The sequence below is a fragment of the Melanerpes formicivorus genome, unplaced genomic scaffold (genome assembly GCF_026170545.1).
Source record: "Melanerpes formicivorus ecotype bairdi unplaced genomic scaffold, bMelFor1.0.p_v2 SCAF_80, whole genome shotgun sequence".
Taxonomy (NCBI): domain Eukaryota; kingdom Metazoa; phylum Chordata; class Aves; order Piciformes; family Picidae; genus Melanerpes; species Melanerpes formicivorus.
The window spans coordinates 416,578-432,573 of NW_027142432.1; the positions used below are offsets into that span (position 1 = coordinate 416,578).

General features: G+C 57.8%; 2 protein-coding genes across 2 annotated transcripts in view; one reads left to right on the forward strand and one right to left on the reverse strand.

Annotated features, from left to right (window-relative positions):
• LOC137454421 (zinc finger protein 850-like) overlaps positions 1-3,028 on the reverse strand; it is a 345,652-nt gene extending 342,624 nt beyond the window's left edge. The window contains exons 1-2 of the mRNA XM_068164461.1: positions 2,999-3,028; positions 1,821-2,487 (exon numbers count right to left, since the gene is read on the reverse strand). Of these exons, the coding sequence (XP_068020562.1) occupies positions 1,821-2,487; positions 2,999-3,028 (697 nt within the window). The remainder of the gene's footprint in view (positions 1-1,820; positions 2,488-2,998) is intronic.
• Positions 3,029-3,578: 550 nt separating this feature from the next.
• The window catches only part of LOC137454422 (zinc finger protein 420-like), a 148,024-nt gene continuing 135,606 nt past the window's right edge, over positions 3,579-15,996 (forward strand). The window contains exons 1-3 of the mRNA XM_068164462.1: positions 3,579-3,609; positions 13,502-13,820; positions 13,916-13,997. Of these exons, the coding sequence (XP_068020563.1) occupies positions 3,579-3,609; positions 13,502-13,820; positions 13,916-13,997 (432 nt within the window). The remainder of the gene's footprint in view (positions 3,610-13,501; positions 13,821-13,915; positions 13,998-15,996) is intronic.

Genomic DNA, 15,996 nt, shown 5'->3' on the forward strand with positions numbered 1-15,996 from the left:
ATCCAGTCCTGGCTGCAGGAGTCTGTGACTTACAGGGGAATTGTCCCCCCAGAGATGCTGCCTCAGTGTCCACTGGGAAATGGCCGAAGAATAGCAGGGAAGCTGAAACTGCTTCTGGTCCTCCTGAAGGGACTCCCAAAGCATCTTCATGAGATGCAAGGGAACCATGACAGAATTAGAGGGGCTCTGCCTCCAACCAGATGGAAGGGAGAGACAAATTGCTTTGTTGGACTGTACAGAACCAATGGCCTGGCAAGTTGAAGCCATGAGAGGATAAAGCTTTAGTAGATACAGGTGCCCAGAGTGCTCTGACACCATCAAACCACAAGGGGTGGAACCCTCCTGTGTTTCTGGTGTGACAGGAGGATCCCCACACCTGGATGTGTTGGAAGCTGAGTACTGGGATGCAAGCCACAGTTTGCTTTCACTTGGAGGCATGGAAGGAGTCACTGGACTCGATTGCCCCAGGGGTGGAAACACAGCCCCAGCATTTGCAGCATTTGGACTGGGCATGGACTGATCCAGACTGTGCTGGAACAGAGTGGAGCTGCAGAGCACCTGCAGTGAGCAGCCCTCTGGGTACTGCAAAGCAACCTCCTGTGGAGTGAGAATGGACAGAGCCTGAGGTGTGCTGCTGATTGCTGCTGGGCATGGTGCAGGTGGCACAGAATGAGGGCTTGGGAATGTCAAAGGTTAAGTTCAAAGTTTGCTGCCATTACTCCACACCATCCTGCCTCATGCCACCTTCACAGGGACAGTGCTGGCTGGAGCAAAGTACTACAGGGCTTGAAGTTCAGATGGCAACATGGGAGGCTTCCTGTTCTGGTTGCTGCTGTTGGGTTCTGGCTCTCAGGTGCTGGCTCTTTGCTGAGCGGGAGGGCTGCAGGGGTTTAACTCCTGGCTGCTGCTGCTGACTGCTGTGCTTCTTTCTGCAAACAGCCTCAGGTCAGTGTGCATTATGGGATCTCCTTTGGATTCAACTCTTTTGTTCTTATCTCAAGTCCTTATCTCAACCCAGAGGGTTTTTTGGTTCCTGTGTGTGTTATTTTTCCCTCACTTCTGTTTTGGGGAGACAGGCAGCTTAACCTCTTCTCAGCTCTTCAACCTGTTCCAGCCCCAGAGTGAAAAGCCAACAGAAGCTTTCTGAGTTCTTCCAAAGATCTCCATCAGCTTCCCCCTACACTCTCCAAAGATCCCAAAAGTCAGTCCTAGGACCATCCAAATGCCAAACACCTAAGATCACCTGAAAGCCCCTGAAGAATGCCTCTGAGATGCCCCTCAAGACTCCTCTGAGAGCCTCATTTTCCCCTCCTTGAACTGGGCACACAGCTCCACCCCATCCCTTGGGAGCAAATGCCCCCAAAATTCAGGCATTGAGGCAGGGATATCTGAAATAAAAGCAAACAGACAGGATTTGGGTAACTTTTGGGTTTTATTATTTGGGTTTTATTGGTCAATGGACAGAGGATTTCTTACCCCAGGGAGACACAAAGCACTGGGGAAGAACCAGACAGACCCTGGCAAAGCCCTGCCTAGCTCTACTGGGAGCTCCAGCTGTGCCAACTCAGCACTGTAATTGTTCTCATCAGCAATAATTGGTGTTCAGGAGGGCAGGAGGTGTTTGTTGCTGCTGGTGTCCCCAGTCCCTGAGAAATGCAAAGGAAAAAGGGATGATTTTGGTGCTGGAAAGGCCCTCTCAGAGGGCTCATTATTACCCAACAGATTCTAGGTGGACTTATGCCTCCCCTCCAGTACACGATGCTCTCTGGTGTGGGTGCAGCGGTGCTTGTTAAGGTTGCCCTTCTGGGTGAAGCTCTTACCGCAATCAGCACAGGTGAAAGGCTTCTCACCGGTGTGGGTGCGGCGGTGATGCAAGAGAGTGTCCCTGCGGCTGAAGCGCTTGCCACAGTCAGCACAGCTGAAAGCTTTCTCACTGGTGTGGGTGCGGTGGTGGCGAATGAGAGCTCTCCTATGGCTGAAGGCCTGGCCACACGCAAGACAGCTGAAAGACTTCTCGCCAGTGTGCACACGACGGTGCTCTGTCAGGGAGCCCTTCTTGGTGAAGCTCATTCCGCAGTCGGTACAGCTGTAAGGCTTCTCACCACTGTGGATGAGTTGGTGCTGGATGAATTTACTACTCGTGGTGAAGCTCTTGCTGCACTCAGCACAGGGGAACAGATGCTCTCCAGTGTGGATGCGGCGATGGATGGTGAGAGTAGAGCTGTGTTTGAAGCTCTTGCCGCAGTCCCTGCAGCTGAAGGCCTTCTCACTGGTGTGGGTGAGGTGGTGTTGCCGAAGAGTAAAGATCTGCCTGAAGCGCTTGCCACAGCTGTCACAAGAGAAGGGCTTCTCTCCAGTGTGGGTGCGGCGGTGCTGGATGAGCTCAGAGTTCCAGCGGAACCTCTTGCCACAGTCACCACAAACAAAGGGACGAGTGCTAGGTTGTGGGCAGTGGTGCTTCACTGGCTCTGAGCTATCTGGGAAGCTCTGCCCACACTCAAGGCACTCATTCAGCTGTTTCGGTGACACTGAGGGACCTGCTCTGGCTTCATCCTCCTCCAAACATTCCTCCCCCTCATCCTGGTCACCTTCATCATCATCATTATCCTCCTCTTCACAGTTGTCATTCTCAGCATCATCCTCCATCTCCTCCTCTTTTTCCTCCTCATCCTCCTCTACCTTGGGACTGCACATTGGCTTCTCCAACTTGATCTTTGGGTGCTGCTTCTTGCCTGGGTCCTTCTGTGAGGCCATACTGTGGGAGGGAGGGGTCACAGATCTGCAATAGGGAAGATGGAAGCACCTGAGCCCAGGACCACAAACCCTCAGATCCTGCCTGGGTCATGACACCCCTGACTCCCAACACCCAGCTGGAGAAGAGAATGCAGAGGGGACCTCAAACCTTCAGTTTTTGCCACAGTATGGGCACAGACCTCCAATACCTCTGCTGAGACCCCAGGTTCCTGTGTTCAGTGCCCTGAGGTACCCTGGGGCTTACAAGTGGTCTTGTCCCACTCTCCTCAAGCATGGTGGCATTGGCAGGGTGGTTCCTGGCCCAGCCCTGTCCTTTGATCTCCCCTGGCTCAGACAATGGAGGCAGCAGCACTGAACAAGGAACACCAAACCACCTCCAACCTTCTCCCACCACCTTCCAAATCCCAACCCCCAAACATCACCTCCTGCTCACAACTCACCCCCAGCAGCCTGGAGCATTCCTCAACTCCCACAACACCTGATGTGCCTCAAGCTCCTGGAAAGGTGAAATATGCTAGACAGGAGGAGGTTGGGAGCTGCCCTGGGGGCTGGGGTCCTGCTGATTCCCCACTCTGGGTTTCTTACCTGTTGGGCTGCTCCAAGGGACAGATCTGCAAACTCTGCTCTTCCCCAGCACACAGGGACAGGGATCATGGAGAGAGGACTCAGCCCCTGACAGAGAGAAGTAAAGGGCTCAGAGAAGAGCACTGATCTGCAAGGGATGACTCAGCACTGCCCAGAACCAGGCAGCACAGCTCAGCCGTGCTGGGGGCAGCTCCCAAGCCCAGCAGAACAGCCACAACACACAGCCAGGGCTGATCAAGATGGGAGACCTCAACAAGGTTGAGTATGGATGTGAGGAGGAGGTTCTTCACCATGAGAGTGGTGAAGCCCTGGAATGGGTTGTCCAGGGAGGTGGTTGAGGCCCCAGTCCTGGAGGTGTTTAAGCCCAGGCTGGATGAGGCTCTGGCCAGGCTGATCTAGTGTGGGGTGTCCCTGCCCATGGCAGGGGAGTTGGAGCTAAATGATCCTTGTGGTCCCTTCCAACCCTGACTGATACTATGCTACTATGAGACTAAGTGCAGACTCAGCTCCCAAGCCCAGCACACAGCTGCAGGCCAGCACCACAACACAGCTGCCTCCACACAGCCTCTCCCAGGCCTTGCCTAAAGCTTCCTCCCACTGCCTGCCCAGGCCTCTGCTGCCTGCACCTGCCTTTGCCAGCAGATCTTGCTCTGGCCACATCTCTCCTCCCAGGTCCTGCCCCCACCCCACACACTCTGTGCTCACCTTTGACCTGCACACACCTCTCTGCTGCTCACTCCCCAACAGAAGATCACAGCAGCCCTCAGGACACACACAAAGGGAGCTTCATGATCTCTGCAGATGCAGCAAAGGGGGAAGGGACTTGGGCAGCTTCTTGATAAACTTCTTCAGCCCTCACTGGGATGCTGCAGGAGTCTCTGGCTCCTGCCCAAACCTCACACCTCCAGCACCCTTCACACACCTGCAGCCCAAAGATACTCAGTGAAAAGGGTTTGGCTATCTTCTCTCCCTGACCATTTCTCTCAGCTTGCTCTTTGCAGTTCCCTGGAGCTGCCACTCCACATCCCCAAGAGAAAATGAGGTTGGATGGGAGGGCACAGTGCCCATGGGCTGCTGTTCATCTCCCAGCTGACACAGGCAGAGCTGCAGCACAATTCACTCCTTTCAGCTCCTCAAATGCTGCCAGATTCTGCCATTTCCTGCACACACATTTGCCACCTGGGCCCTGGATCCTATCCCCTTCTTGGGGGCACAAGGCCTAATTCCTGCCTGAGCATTCTCAGGCCTTTCCCTCATTCCCAGCCTATCCATGGCCCTGCTGCCTTGGCTCTCCCATGGCCCTGTGTCCCCCACCTCCACTGCCACTGCAGCTGGAAGGGTGGAGTGGGAAATGCTGTGGCTGAGGAAGCATCTAAGGAACTGGGCTGGAAGCAGCAGCACAAGAATGGAAGGGGCCTGAGACTAAAGGCTGGGATCAGCTGGAGGGCTGAAAGAACAGCACCAAGCCAAGGAGGGGTTACAGATGAGGGCTGGGGAGGGACCCTGCAGACACCTCAGGCAGCAGCTGATGACAGGAAGGGGGACAGAGAGGGAGTGAGACCTCAGGTGACTCCTGCCATGGGGGATGGCAGGCCTGTGTGGGCAGGAGCCCTGAGTGCCTGCTTGGGCTGTGCTGGATGTCAGGAGGGGTCAGGGGACTGTCCTCAGCCAGCCAGGGTTTGGAGCTTGGAGCTTCTGGGGTCAGCTGCTGCCAGCACCATTGAAGGTAGGAGCCAGGCAGAGCCACACAGCTGCTGAACTAAGCCCTCCCACCCCCTGCAGCCTTCACCCTCCATCTCTCCATCCATTGCTCCATCTCCACTCACTTGCTGCCCTCTCAGAGTCCCCAGGGCCCCACCAAGTCTCCAGGGCTGATCTGCACATCCATCAGGGCCCAACAGAAGCCCCTGGATGAGAGCACGGATGAGGATCCTTGTTGTCGGAGTAAGGCACTGGGATGTCTTACACCAGAGATCAGAGACTGCCAGCAGGGACAGCAGAGTCCAGAGGGACACCACAAAGTGTCATCTAGCTTAGTTTATCCCCACAAGGTCTGCACTCACTCTTTACAAAGGAACAGCACAGGCTCTCCAACCTCCTTTGCCCTTCCTCTCTGCTCCCAGCAACATCTTCTGGGATCTCTCTCTGCAGAGGAGCTTTGAGGCCTTGGCAATGCTGCCAACTGCAGCCTGCAGCAGCCTGGCTCACCTGGGAGCTGCCTACCAGAATCTGTAACTGCAGCTCTTGGGTATGGGGGGAGGAGGGGCAGAGAGGCATGGGGGAGGGGGAAGGCATTTGGGGCCTGGGGTTCTGGCCTGCTTTGGTGGAGCTCTGGAGGAAGCTTTGGCCTAGGGAGGTTGCTTGGGTCCCGTGGCCCAGGCGCACTATGGATTGTTGTGGATTTGATGCTTTGCACTGTAGGATGCAGCTCTGAACAGCACAGCCATGGAAACTGCCCAATTCTATCCAACCCTCTGGGCACAGCTTGGCATCAACTCCTTTCACAAGGCTCAAAGAGAGCATCTCTGCCCCTGGCCTGGCACAATCCTCACAATCAGGACAGGCTGGGGGAGAAGGGGATAGGAAGCAGCCCTGCAGAAAAGCACTGGGGGGTGCTGCTGGACAAGAAGCTGGACAGGAACAGACAGGGGGAGCCTGCAGCCCACAAGGCCAAGGGCAGCCTGGGCTGCACCAAAAGCAGCATGGCCACAGATGGACAGAGGCCATCCTGGCACTTGGCTCTGCTCTGCTGAGACTTCACCTGCAGCACTGCAGCCAGCTCTGGAGCCCTCAACACAGGAAGGACATGGACCTGATGGAGAAGGCCTAGAGGAGGGACACAAAAATGATCAGGGGCTTGGAGCAGCTCTGCTACCAGGACAGGCTGAGGGAGCTGGGGGTGATCAGCCTGGAGAGGAGAATACTCTGTGGAGACCTAAGAGTGACCTTCTGGTACCTCAAGGGGGCTACAAGAAGGCTGCAGAGGGACTCTTTGAAGCCATTGCCTCTGGTCCTGTCCCTGCAGGCTTTGTAAACTAGAGCAGAGCAGATTGAGATTGGAGGTGAGGAACAAGTTCTGCACCAGGAGGCTGCTGGAACACTGCAACAGGTTGCCCAGGGAGGGTGTTGAAGTCCCAGGCCTGAAGAGGTTCGAGGTGAGGCTGGACAGGGCTCTGGGCAACCTGAGCTAGTGCAGGATGTCCCTGCTGACTGCAGAGGGGCTTCGACTGCAGCACCTTTGCAGCTCCCTGCCAACCCAAACCACTCCAGGATTCTAGGAGTCTAAGTGCAGCCTCCAGGAAGAGCAGGAAAAAGATGAGGCAGAGGAGGACAAGGAAGAGGACAAGGAGAAGGAGAACCAAAATCCCTTCCAAAATCCTCCATATTACTCCAAACCTCTGCCAAATTCCTGGAAAGCTCTTCCAGCTCTGCAGAGTTCATTCTGAAGAGAGCTGAGGGAGTTGCTAGGCTCAGGGATGTCTTGCACACTCGGCACAAATGCTCCAGAAGCTTTCCAAGTGCCCTCAAAACCAGCAGCACAGCTCTGCTGCCACACAATGCCAGGCTGCAAGGGACCCCAAGGCTCAGCTGCTCCAACCTTGCCAGCTGACACTGGACTGGAAAGGAGCTGGCCCAGCCCCCTGCCAAGCTGAGCCTTCCAATTCTGCCCTGCAGGGCAATCCACCACTGCCCTGGGGAGATGATTCCAATGGCTGACTGGCAGGGAAAAGCTTTTGCCTCTGCAGGGCACTGTTCCACTTCAGCTCAACTCTTGCACCTCAGAGCCATCCCCTAAGCTCTAGAACCAGTTCCCAAGCCCAGAGCCTGACCCCCGAGCTCAAGAAGTAGCCCCAGAGCCCAGAGCCAGACCCTGAACTCAAAAAGCAGCCCTGAGCTCAGGGAACAAGCTCCTGAGCTCAGACCCAGACCCCAAGCTCTCGAACCAGCAAGCAAAGTTAGAACTACTTCCCAAGCTCACCCCCAAGCCCAGAGCCTGACCCCTGAATCCAAAACCAGCAAGTAAGGTCAGAACCAATTTCCTTAGCTCAAGAACCACTTCCCAAGCTCAGAACCAGCCTTCAAGCCCAGCACCAGCCTGCAACCTCAAGAGCCAGCAACTAAGGTCAGAACCACTTCCCAGCTCAAGAGCCAGCCCCCAAGCTCAAGAGCCAGCAACTAAGGTCAGAACAACTTCTCAAGATCAAGAACCAGCCCACCAGCCCCCAAGCTCACACTCAAATCGAACATGCAGACTCAGCTCCAGGGCTCAGAGCCAGCAACTAAGCTCAGATCCACTTCCCAAGCTTGACAGCCAGCCCCTGAGCTCAGTGCCAGCCCCCTCGCTTGAGAACCAGCACCTAAGGTCAGAACTACTTCCCAAGCTCAGAACTAGCCCCTAAGCTTTAGAGCCAGCAACTAATGTCAGAACCACTTCCCAAGCTCAAAAGTCCACCCCCCGAGCTCAAGAACCAGCCCCTGAGCCCAGAGCCAGCCCCTGAACTCAAGAACAAGCTACTGAGCTCAGACCCAGACACTGAGCCCAGAACCACTTCCCGAGCTCAGAGCCAACCTTGAGCTCTAGAACCAGCAACTAAGGTCAGAACCATGTCCCAAGCTCAAGAACCAACCCCCAAGCCCACAACCATTTCTAAAGCTCAAGAACCAGCTCCTGAGCCCAGAGCCAGCAACTAAGGTCAGAACCACTTCCCAAGCTCAAGAGCCAGCCCCCAAGCTCAGGCCCAGTCCCCAAGCTCGAGAACCAGCAGCTAAGGTCAGAACCTCTTCCCAAGCTCAGAGCCAGCCCCCAAGCTCAGCACCAGCCCCCAAGCTCAAAAGCCAGCCCCTGAGCTCTAGAACCAGCAACTAAGGTCAGAACCACTTCCCAAGCTCAAGAGCCAGCCCCCAAGCTCAGAGGCAGCACCCAAGCCCATAGTCTGACCCCCGAGCCTGACCCATGAGCCCAGAGCCAGCAATTAAGGTGAGAACCATCTCTAGAAGTATTCAAGAGGGGATTGGATGTGGCACTTGGTGCCATGGTCTAGAAACAAGGTCTTGGGTGACAGGTTGGACTTGATGATCTTTGAGATCTCTTCCAGCCTTGGTGATACTGTGAACCACTTCACAAGCTCAAGAACCAGCCCCCAAGTTCAGACCCAGCCCCTGAGCTCAAGAACCAGCAGCTGAGGTCAGAACCACTTTCCAAGCTCTGAGCCAGCCCCTGAGTTCAAGAACCATCCCCCAAGCCCAGAGCCAGCCCCTGAACTCAGGAACCAGCTCCCAAGCCCAGAACCTGACCCCTGAGCATAGAGCGAGAAACTAAGATGAGAACCACATTGCAAGCTCAAGAACCAGCACTCAAGATCAGAGTCAGATCCCAAGCCCAGAACCACTTCCCGAGCTCAAGAAGCAGCCCATGGGCACAGAAGCACATCCCGAGCCCAGCGCCAGTACCCCTAGATTGAGAACAGGCAACTAAGGTCAGAACCACTTCCCAAGCTCAAGACCCAGCTCCCAAACTTAACCTCCTGCCCCGCCTAGGGGCACCAGAGCTGCACACAGCACTCCAGCTGGCAGCACACAATGCTGCCAGCACAAAAACCATTGCAGCAAAAGCCTCAACCTGTGCTCAGCTGCCAAAACCAAAGGGACCTCAACTTGGCAACAAGAGAAAGGACCAAACTGAGCCAAGACACTGATCCAACACCCAAGGCTGCACAAAACAACCAGCAACAGCTTCCAGCAACAGCAGACCTGCAGCTGGGCTGCAAAGCTCTGCAGAAGAAAACCACTCCAGAAGGGCTCCAGGGCCCCAGGGATTGCAAAGCCCAGGCTCTCACTCTCCTCCTGCACAAGGAAAGCTTCACTTGCCCACAAGAAGCCAAACACTTCCCCACACCAAGCCATCCACACCACTTGACTTTCAACCTCCTTCAAGCCCTTGCCTGGCAGCACCACTTCCTCAGCCCACAGCTCCAGCAACACCACAAGGCCTTGAAGGCTCTCCTGCACTCCACACCTCTCAGCCACACCCACACCCCTTGGCCACCCACAACCCAACAAGCTTCCTGCTCACCACTTCTCTTCCCAAGCCTCACCTCCCTTGGGCCCTCTCAGCACACCACCAACTGACCCCAAAAGGCTCCAGCTGACAGCACTGCTTGCAAGAATCCCAGGCACTTCCAAGGGCAGACTATGAGCCCAGAGGCAAAATCCAAACCTTTCCCCTCTCCACAGGACTCTCTCCCATTTCCCATTCTTCCCAGCACCTCCAGCACCTAAGATGCATTTGCTCTGGGGCAGCTTCCTCACACAGCCACACAATTGCCTGGCCTGCAAAAGACCTCTCTCAGCACTGAGGCCAACTGCCAGCCCCAACACCACCAGGGACACCAAACCATGGCCCCATGGCCACACCTTGCTGCAACACCTCCAGCCATGGCCACTCCACTGCCTCCCTGGGCAGCCTCTGCCAGGCCCTGACCACTCTGGCACCAAACTCATTCCTCCTCCTCTCCAACCTAAGCCTCCCCTGCCACAATTTCAGGACACTTCCTCTCCTTCTACCACCTGAGACTAGGCACAAGAGCCCAACCCCCAGCTCACTGCAGCCTCCTTGCAGGGAGCTCTAGAAGCCAAGAGGTCTCTCCTCAGCCTCCTCTTCTCCACACTAAACACCCACAGCTCCCTCACCTGCTCCTCACCAGCCCTGCTCTCCAGACCCTTTCCCACCTTTCTTGCCCTTCTCTGCACCTGCTCCAGACCCTCAAAGTCCTTCTTGGAGTCAGGGGCCCAAAACTCACCCCAGCATTCCAGGGGTGGCCTCCCCAGGGCCCAGGGCAGGAGGACAATCCCTGCCCTGGCCCTGCTGGACACAGCACTGCTGAGACTTGCAGAGCACTGCAATTGCTTTACTCACTTGCAGCAATCATTTCCTTCCCTTCCCAGCTCATTGCACAGCAAACAGCAGCAAGGGAATTGCTTTGGCTGCTGCTGAAGCTCCTCCAAGGAAGCTGCAGGACTTCTCACCAACAAAACCATCAACAACAGGATGCCCCCAGCCCAAGCCAAACCTTTCAGTCCAAGTCAATGCACTTCCTCAGCCACAAGCAGACACTCAACAGCTCAGCCTCATTTGGCTGCCTGCCAGCAAGCATTTCCCCAGTGGCAGAGCAGCTGCAGCACAGCAGTCTGCTTCTGACCATGCTTCCTGCCAGCACAGCTGACAAAAGCTCTGCACAGCTCTCAGCCTGCAGCCACACAGCAAAAGCTCCTCCTGCCCTGAGCCTTTCTGTGCTCAGGAGGCCTGCAGAGAAACTGAGAATCACTCTGCAACCCCCCAGGGAATCTTTGTGCCTCAAGAGCTTGCAGAGCACAGAGGCCTTGGAGGGGTGTTCTGGGCAGGGGGGCTGTGGGTTTGGGGTGATTCTGACACCTCCTTTACCTCTCTGCCCAGCTCTGCAGAAGGCCCAGCATCAGGGGCAGGCATTGTGCTGCCAGCCCAAGGGCTGAGGCAGGAGCACCCCTGGCTGCTGGCCCAGCACAGCCAGATGCAGGCATTGGCACTCGGGGGGGGGATAAAGCCCTGAACCCCCCAAACAGCCTCCCCGAGCTTCCTGTGCCACCCCAGGCAGCCCATGCTGGACCTTGCCACAAGCAGGAGGAGCCCAAAATGCCCCCAGGGAAACCACAACAGCAGCCTGAGAGCTAAAATGCCTCCCTGGCACCCTCAGTTACCTCCCTTCACCCCAAAGCTATCCCAAGGAACCAACAATGGTCCCCAACACCCAGGCAGCAGGAAAGGACTCCCCCACCCCCATGGGACCCAGCACTGGGGGGGACTGCAGAGAGATTCTAGGGTGCAGGGCCCATGGCAGTACCATCTGGGACCTTGCCTGACCTGGGGGCAAAGAAGATTTGGGGGGCAGCAACATTTGGGGACCCTCCTGTTCTTCCCAAACCACTGCAGCTGGGCACTCCTCCAGTGCCACCCAAGTTGGGGACCCCATTGCCCTGGGGGTACCCCCCCACCTCCTGGCCTCCTCTCACCAGTAGCCTTCCTCTCCAAATGGGGGCTCCTGCCCAGGAGGCCACCCCAGCCCCAAGCCCTGGGCTCACAGACCAGGCCAGGCCAGGCTCTGAGGTGCTCTGTGGCCAAGCCAAGCTGAGTCCAGCACCAAGCCACTGCTGGACCCCCCTGGACTCTTCCTTGGACCCCCCCAGCAAGGGCAGCGCTCAAGGAGGTGTCCTGCAGCTTGTGCAGGGATGAGAGCAGCTGAGGAGAGAGGGGAGAAGGCAAAGAGAGGGCAGAGAAGGACCAGCAGAGAGCTCAGCACCACCCCAGGCTCCCATCCAGGCTGCCAAGGTGCTGCTGGGCACCCACCGGGCTTGGCTGGGGGCAGGGCACCACTGCCAGCTGCAAGTAGCCAAAGGGGCAAGCTGGGCACACTGGGCACAGAGGCTTAGCTTCCTGAGGGCAGGGACAAAAGGCAGAGCCCAGCTGGGGGACACAGAGAGGCCTGCAGAGAGATGGACACAGCCCTGTGCCCGAGGGCAGGCAGAGGCACCCCTGGCACAAGGGCACAGCAGAGCCCCACAGGAAGGGGCTGGGGGGCACAGAGGCCTTGGATGCCACCACCCCCAGCACAGCCAAACCGCCCCACAGCTGACACCAGCCCCAGGCGCTCCCAAGCTCAGGCTCAGCACAGCACCCACGCCTGACACCCCCACGGCACCCAGCACACAGCCTGCCCACAGCTCCCCCCCGCGCCTGGCCCTCAGCCCAGCCGCTGCCCTTCAGCACAGCAGCCGCCCGGCACCTGCCAGCACAAAGCCTCCAAACCCCCAGGGCTCCCCCACACACCCCCACAGCAGCCTCTGCTGCAAGCCACACCCCACGCTCACCACCACCTCTCCTGCACACAGCAGCCCCCACAGCGCCGCTGCCACCTCAGCTCTGCTGCCAGCCCAGCCCCCAGCACAGGGACACAGGGACACAGGGCCAGGGACAGCCCCTGCAGCCCACCAATGGCTCCGCCTGCAACACAGCAGCAGCCAAAGGGGGCCTGCAGCTGCCCCCACCAGGGGGAGGCAGCAGCACAAGGAACCCCACCGAGCCCCCACCCCAACCCCACCCGCGGCCCTGCAACCGCACAGACTCCTCCCAGAACAGCACAGTCGACACTCACCGACCCTGCACACCTCTGCCCTACCCCACAGCTCCCTCTGACCACCCCCAACCCCGCAGATCCCCACAGCCGCACAGAGGTCCCCACAGTCACAGCGACCTCACCCCCCCCCAAACTGCACGGACCACAAACGCCAAGCTTGCAGAGCTCCCTCGGACGCCCCCCGCATATCTCCAGAAGACCCCAACCAAACCCCACCGATTCCCCATAGATCCCCGCAGAGGCTTGCTCCCCACCAGCCCCACCGACCCCTGTGCCACAAATCCTTCACCAACCCAACCGACCCTCCCCAGCTGCCCCACAGAGCAACCCCCCCCACCCCGAGGTGCCACCAGCCCCCCCCTCCAGAACCCCTCTACGTCTACGAGGACCACCCCAGGACCACCTGAGTTCACCAGCACCATCTCCCGAACCCCTCTAGGTCCATCCGGATCATCCCAGGACCCCCCAGCAGCACAAAGAACCCGCCAGCAGCACAAAGAAACCCCCCCCCAAACACACCGACAAACCTTCCACTTCCACCAACGGCCCCCCAACCACACAGATGCCTCCCAGAACAGCACAGACGACGCTCACCAACCCTGCACACCTCTGCCCTGCCCCACAGCCTCCCCCACCCGACCACCCCTAACACCGCAGACCCCCACAGCCGCACAGAGGTCCCCACAATCACAGCGACCCCCCCCCCAACCGCACAGACCCCAAGCGCCAAGCTTGCAGAGCTCCCCCGGACCTCACGGACCCACCCCCACCCCGTACCCCACCGATCTCCCCCGGATCCCACGGGCCCCTAACCACATATCCGCAGAAGCCCCCCAAACAAACCCCACCGATTCCCCCGATATCCCCCCGCCCCAGACCCACCGACCCCTACCCCACAAACCCTTCTACAACACAAGCGACCCTCCCGACCCCTCGCAGCCCCACAGAGAGCATTCCCTGATCCCCACCCCACGACCCCCAACTCAGCCCCACAGACTCCCTCACCCCACCTGGACCCCGGGACAAGAGCGAAGCAGAGAAGGAGAAGGAGGAGGAGGAGAAGGAAGAGCTTAGCGCACAGGGAGCCGCCGGCCCCGGCAGGCTGCTGGCGAGCAGAGAGCGCTGCGAGGGAGACCCCGGCCCAGCCCCTCCGGCGGCTGCGGCCACGTGGGACGGGGAGCGGAAGCAGGGAGCAGTCTGGAACGGAAGCCCCGCCCACGGCCGGGCAGCCGCAGCCAATGAGAGGCGGCGGGAGGCGGCAGCTCCTCCCCCTGGGCGCTGCCGAGGCCCAGCCAGGAGCTGCCACTGCCGGCGGTGGGAGTGTGCTGGGGCAATGCAAAGGGCTCCGTGGGGATATCGATGGCTGTGGATCAGCTTCACCTCTCTCTGAGCTGTACAACTGCCCCCAGAACCAAGAGAGCCAACAGCAGTGCCCAAGGGAGCGGCAGCGGTGCCGGAGTGCTGCGGGCGGCGGCAGCGGAGCGGGGAAGGGTCTGGGCGGGCCCCGGGGCATGCTGAGAGCCGGGGAGCGTTGAGCTGCTGGGCCCCGGCGCTGCGCGGGGCGTGCGGAGCTCAGCCTTGAGGTTTTCCTTCCTGCCTTTGTCTTGGAGTCCCCAGGTTCCCACTGCCTGCTGCGGAACATCTTGGGGCTGCCTCCAGCCCTCGCAGCAGCCTCTCTCGGGTTGCACTCAGATTGGTTTGGTCTCAGGTTGGCTTTGAGCTTTTTCCCTTAGGCTGTGAGCTGAACGCAGCTCAGGAAGAAAGTTCTGACTGCAGGCTGGAGAGAGAGGACTTGGGGCCGCAGGAGGAAGTTTGAGGAGGGGTTTGGAGGACCCCAAAGCGCTTGTGCAGGGCAGAGACACGAATAGGTCCCTGAGCCATAGCCGCCCCCAGCGCTCCCCGGCCCCGCAGCCCCTCCCGCCCCGCCGCAGCTCAGCAGCCGGCAGCTGCCGCTCGCCCTCCAGCACCTCGCATCCAAAGGGAGTCTCTGGTTTCAGTTCTGATGCGCCAGAGGGTGAGGAGTCTGGGTTGGGTTGTTGGGTGTTTGGCAGCAGCAGCAAGGTCATTTCCTGTGCCTTTTGTCCCGGGTCTGGATCTAGCAATCGCTGTGACCCCACCTCTGCAGAGCTATTTCCTGGCTCCGTTTGCAGTGTCCCCGGGGTTGGGCTTGTTACCAGTGCTGATTGAGTCTGTTGCTGCCTAACAATCATTTTGATGTCTTGCTGGAGCTGGCCTCTTGCAGCAACATTGACTTCCCATCTCCTCTTACTGTCTTTCCCTTGGGGCTGTTAGTCCTTGTTACCTGTGCCAGTGGGTTTGGTTTTGTTCCTGTATGAAGTTTGGTTTCAGGCTAACAGCTCTGCCCCTGTGTGCTGGATTTTCATGCAGCATGTGTTGTGTTGGCAGCAATTTGGTTTTCCACTGCTCCCCTGTTTCAGTGTCTCAGTCCCTGCTAATAGGTAACTCCAGCCATTGGTCCATGAACCTGATTCAAATAGCAGCTCAGGTCTGGGCAAGCTTGCTTCTGTTCCTTCACTCTTGACAGCAGTGATCCACAGCACTTCAGCTGGGGGCCAGATGTTGTGGGGCAGGGAGGTGATGTTGTTTGAAACCCCAATGCATTTCAGTTACATTTCCATGACTGTGGAGCACCAGCTGTCAAGTCCTCCCCAGCTTCTCTAGGTTTCTTCTTGTGCAGCATCAAATGTGCCTTTTGTAGTCTTTGGGAGCCAGCAGCTAAGGTTTCTCTCTCCATCCAGCTCCATCTCTTGATTGTGGAAGATTTGCTCCCTGTCCTGTGTTCTTCTTCTCTAAAGCTGCTTTTTGTCACTCCAGCAGTCTCTCTCAGTGGCTTAGCTCTTTGTTTTGGTCTGTAAACCATTTCAGACTGTCCTGGTTGACTGATTGGGTATCCCCAGCAGCTGCATGAGGGTGACCCAAACGACCTCCTGATGTGTGTGCCATCACCCCATGTTCCTTCTGTCCACATTACAGAGACCTGAGCCCAAACCTAACAGGCAGTTGTCCCCCAAGAAGTTGACTCTTCCCTTGAAAGTGCCACTGCTCTGTTTGCAGCCAGAAAGGATCTTCTGTGTGTTTCTGAGCCTGAACTCAAACCTCTCTCCCTTAATCCTGCAGCTACAAGTGGTCCAAGAGAGCAGAGGTCTTAGCTGCTTTGCTTTGTAACCTACCTGTGCCTCCCTCAGGCCACTGCTGAATGGCTTCATTGATGCCACAGCTTTGACTGTGACTACCAAGGTGTCTTTGATAGGAGCTGTCTTAGTGTCTGGCAAGGTTTCAAGGGCAGTGTCCTCCACTGCAATAGGAGCAGCACTGTCTGTCCTGTAGCTCTTAGAGCTTCAGTTCAGCCTAGGGCAACCATTGTCAGTTTGCAGAAGGCATACACAAAGGATGAAAAACTGCACCCCCATGGCCAACGGCACTCACATGGCCTGGGCTGTTGCGGCGGCTCTGATTGGCTGCGGCTGCC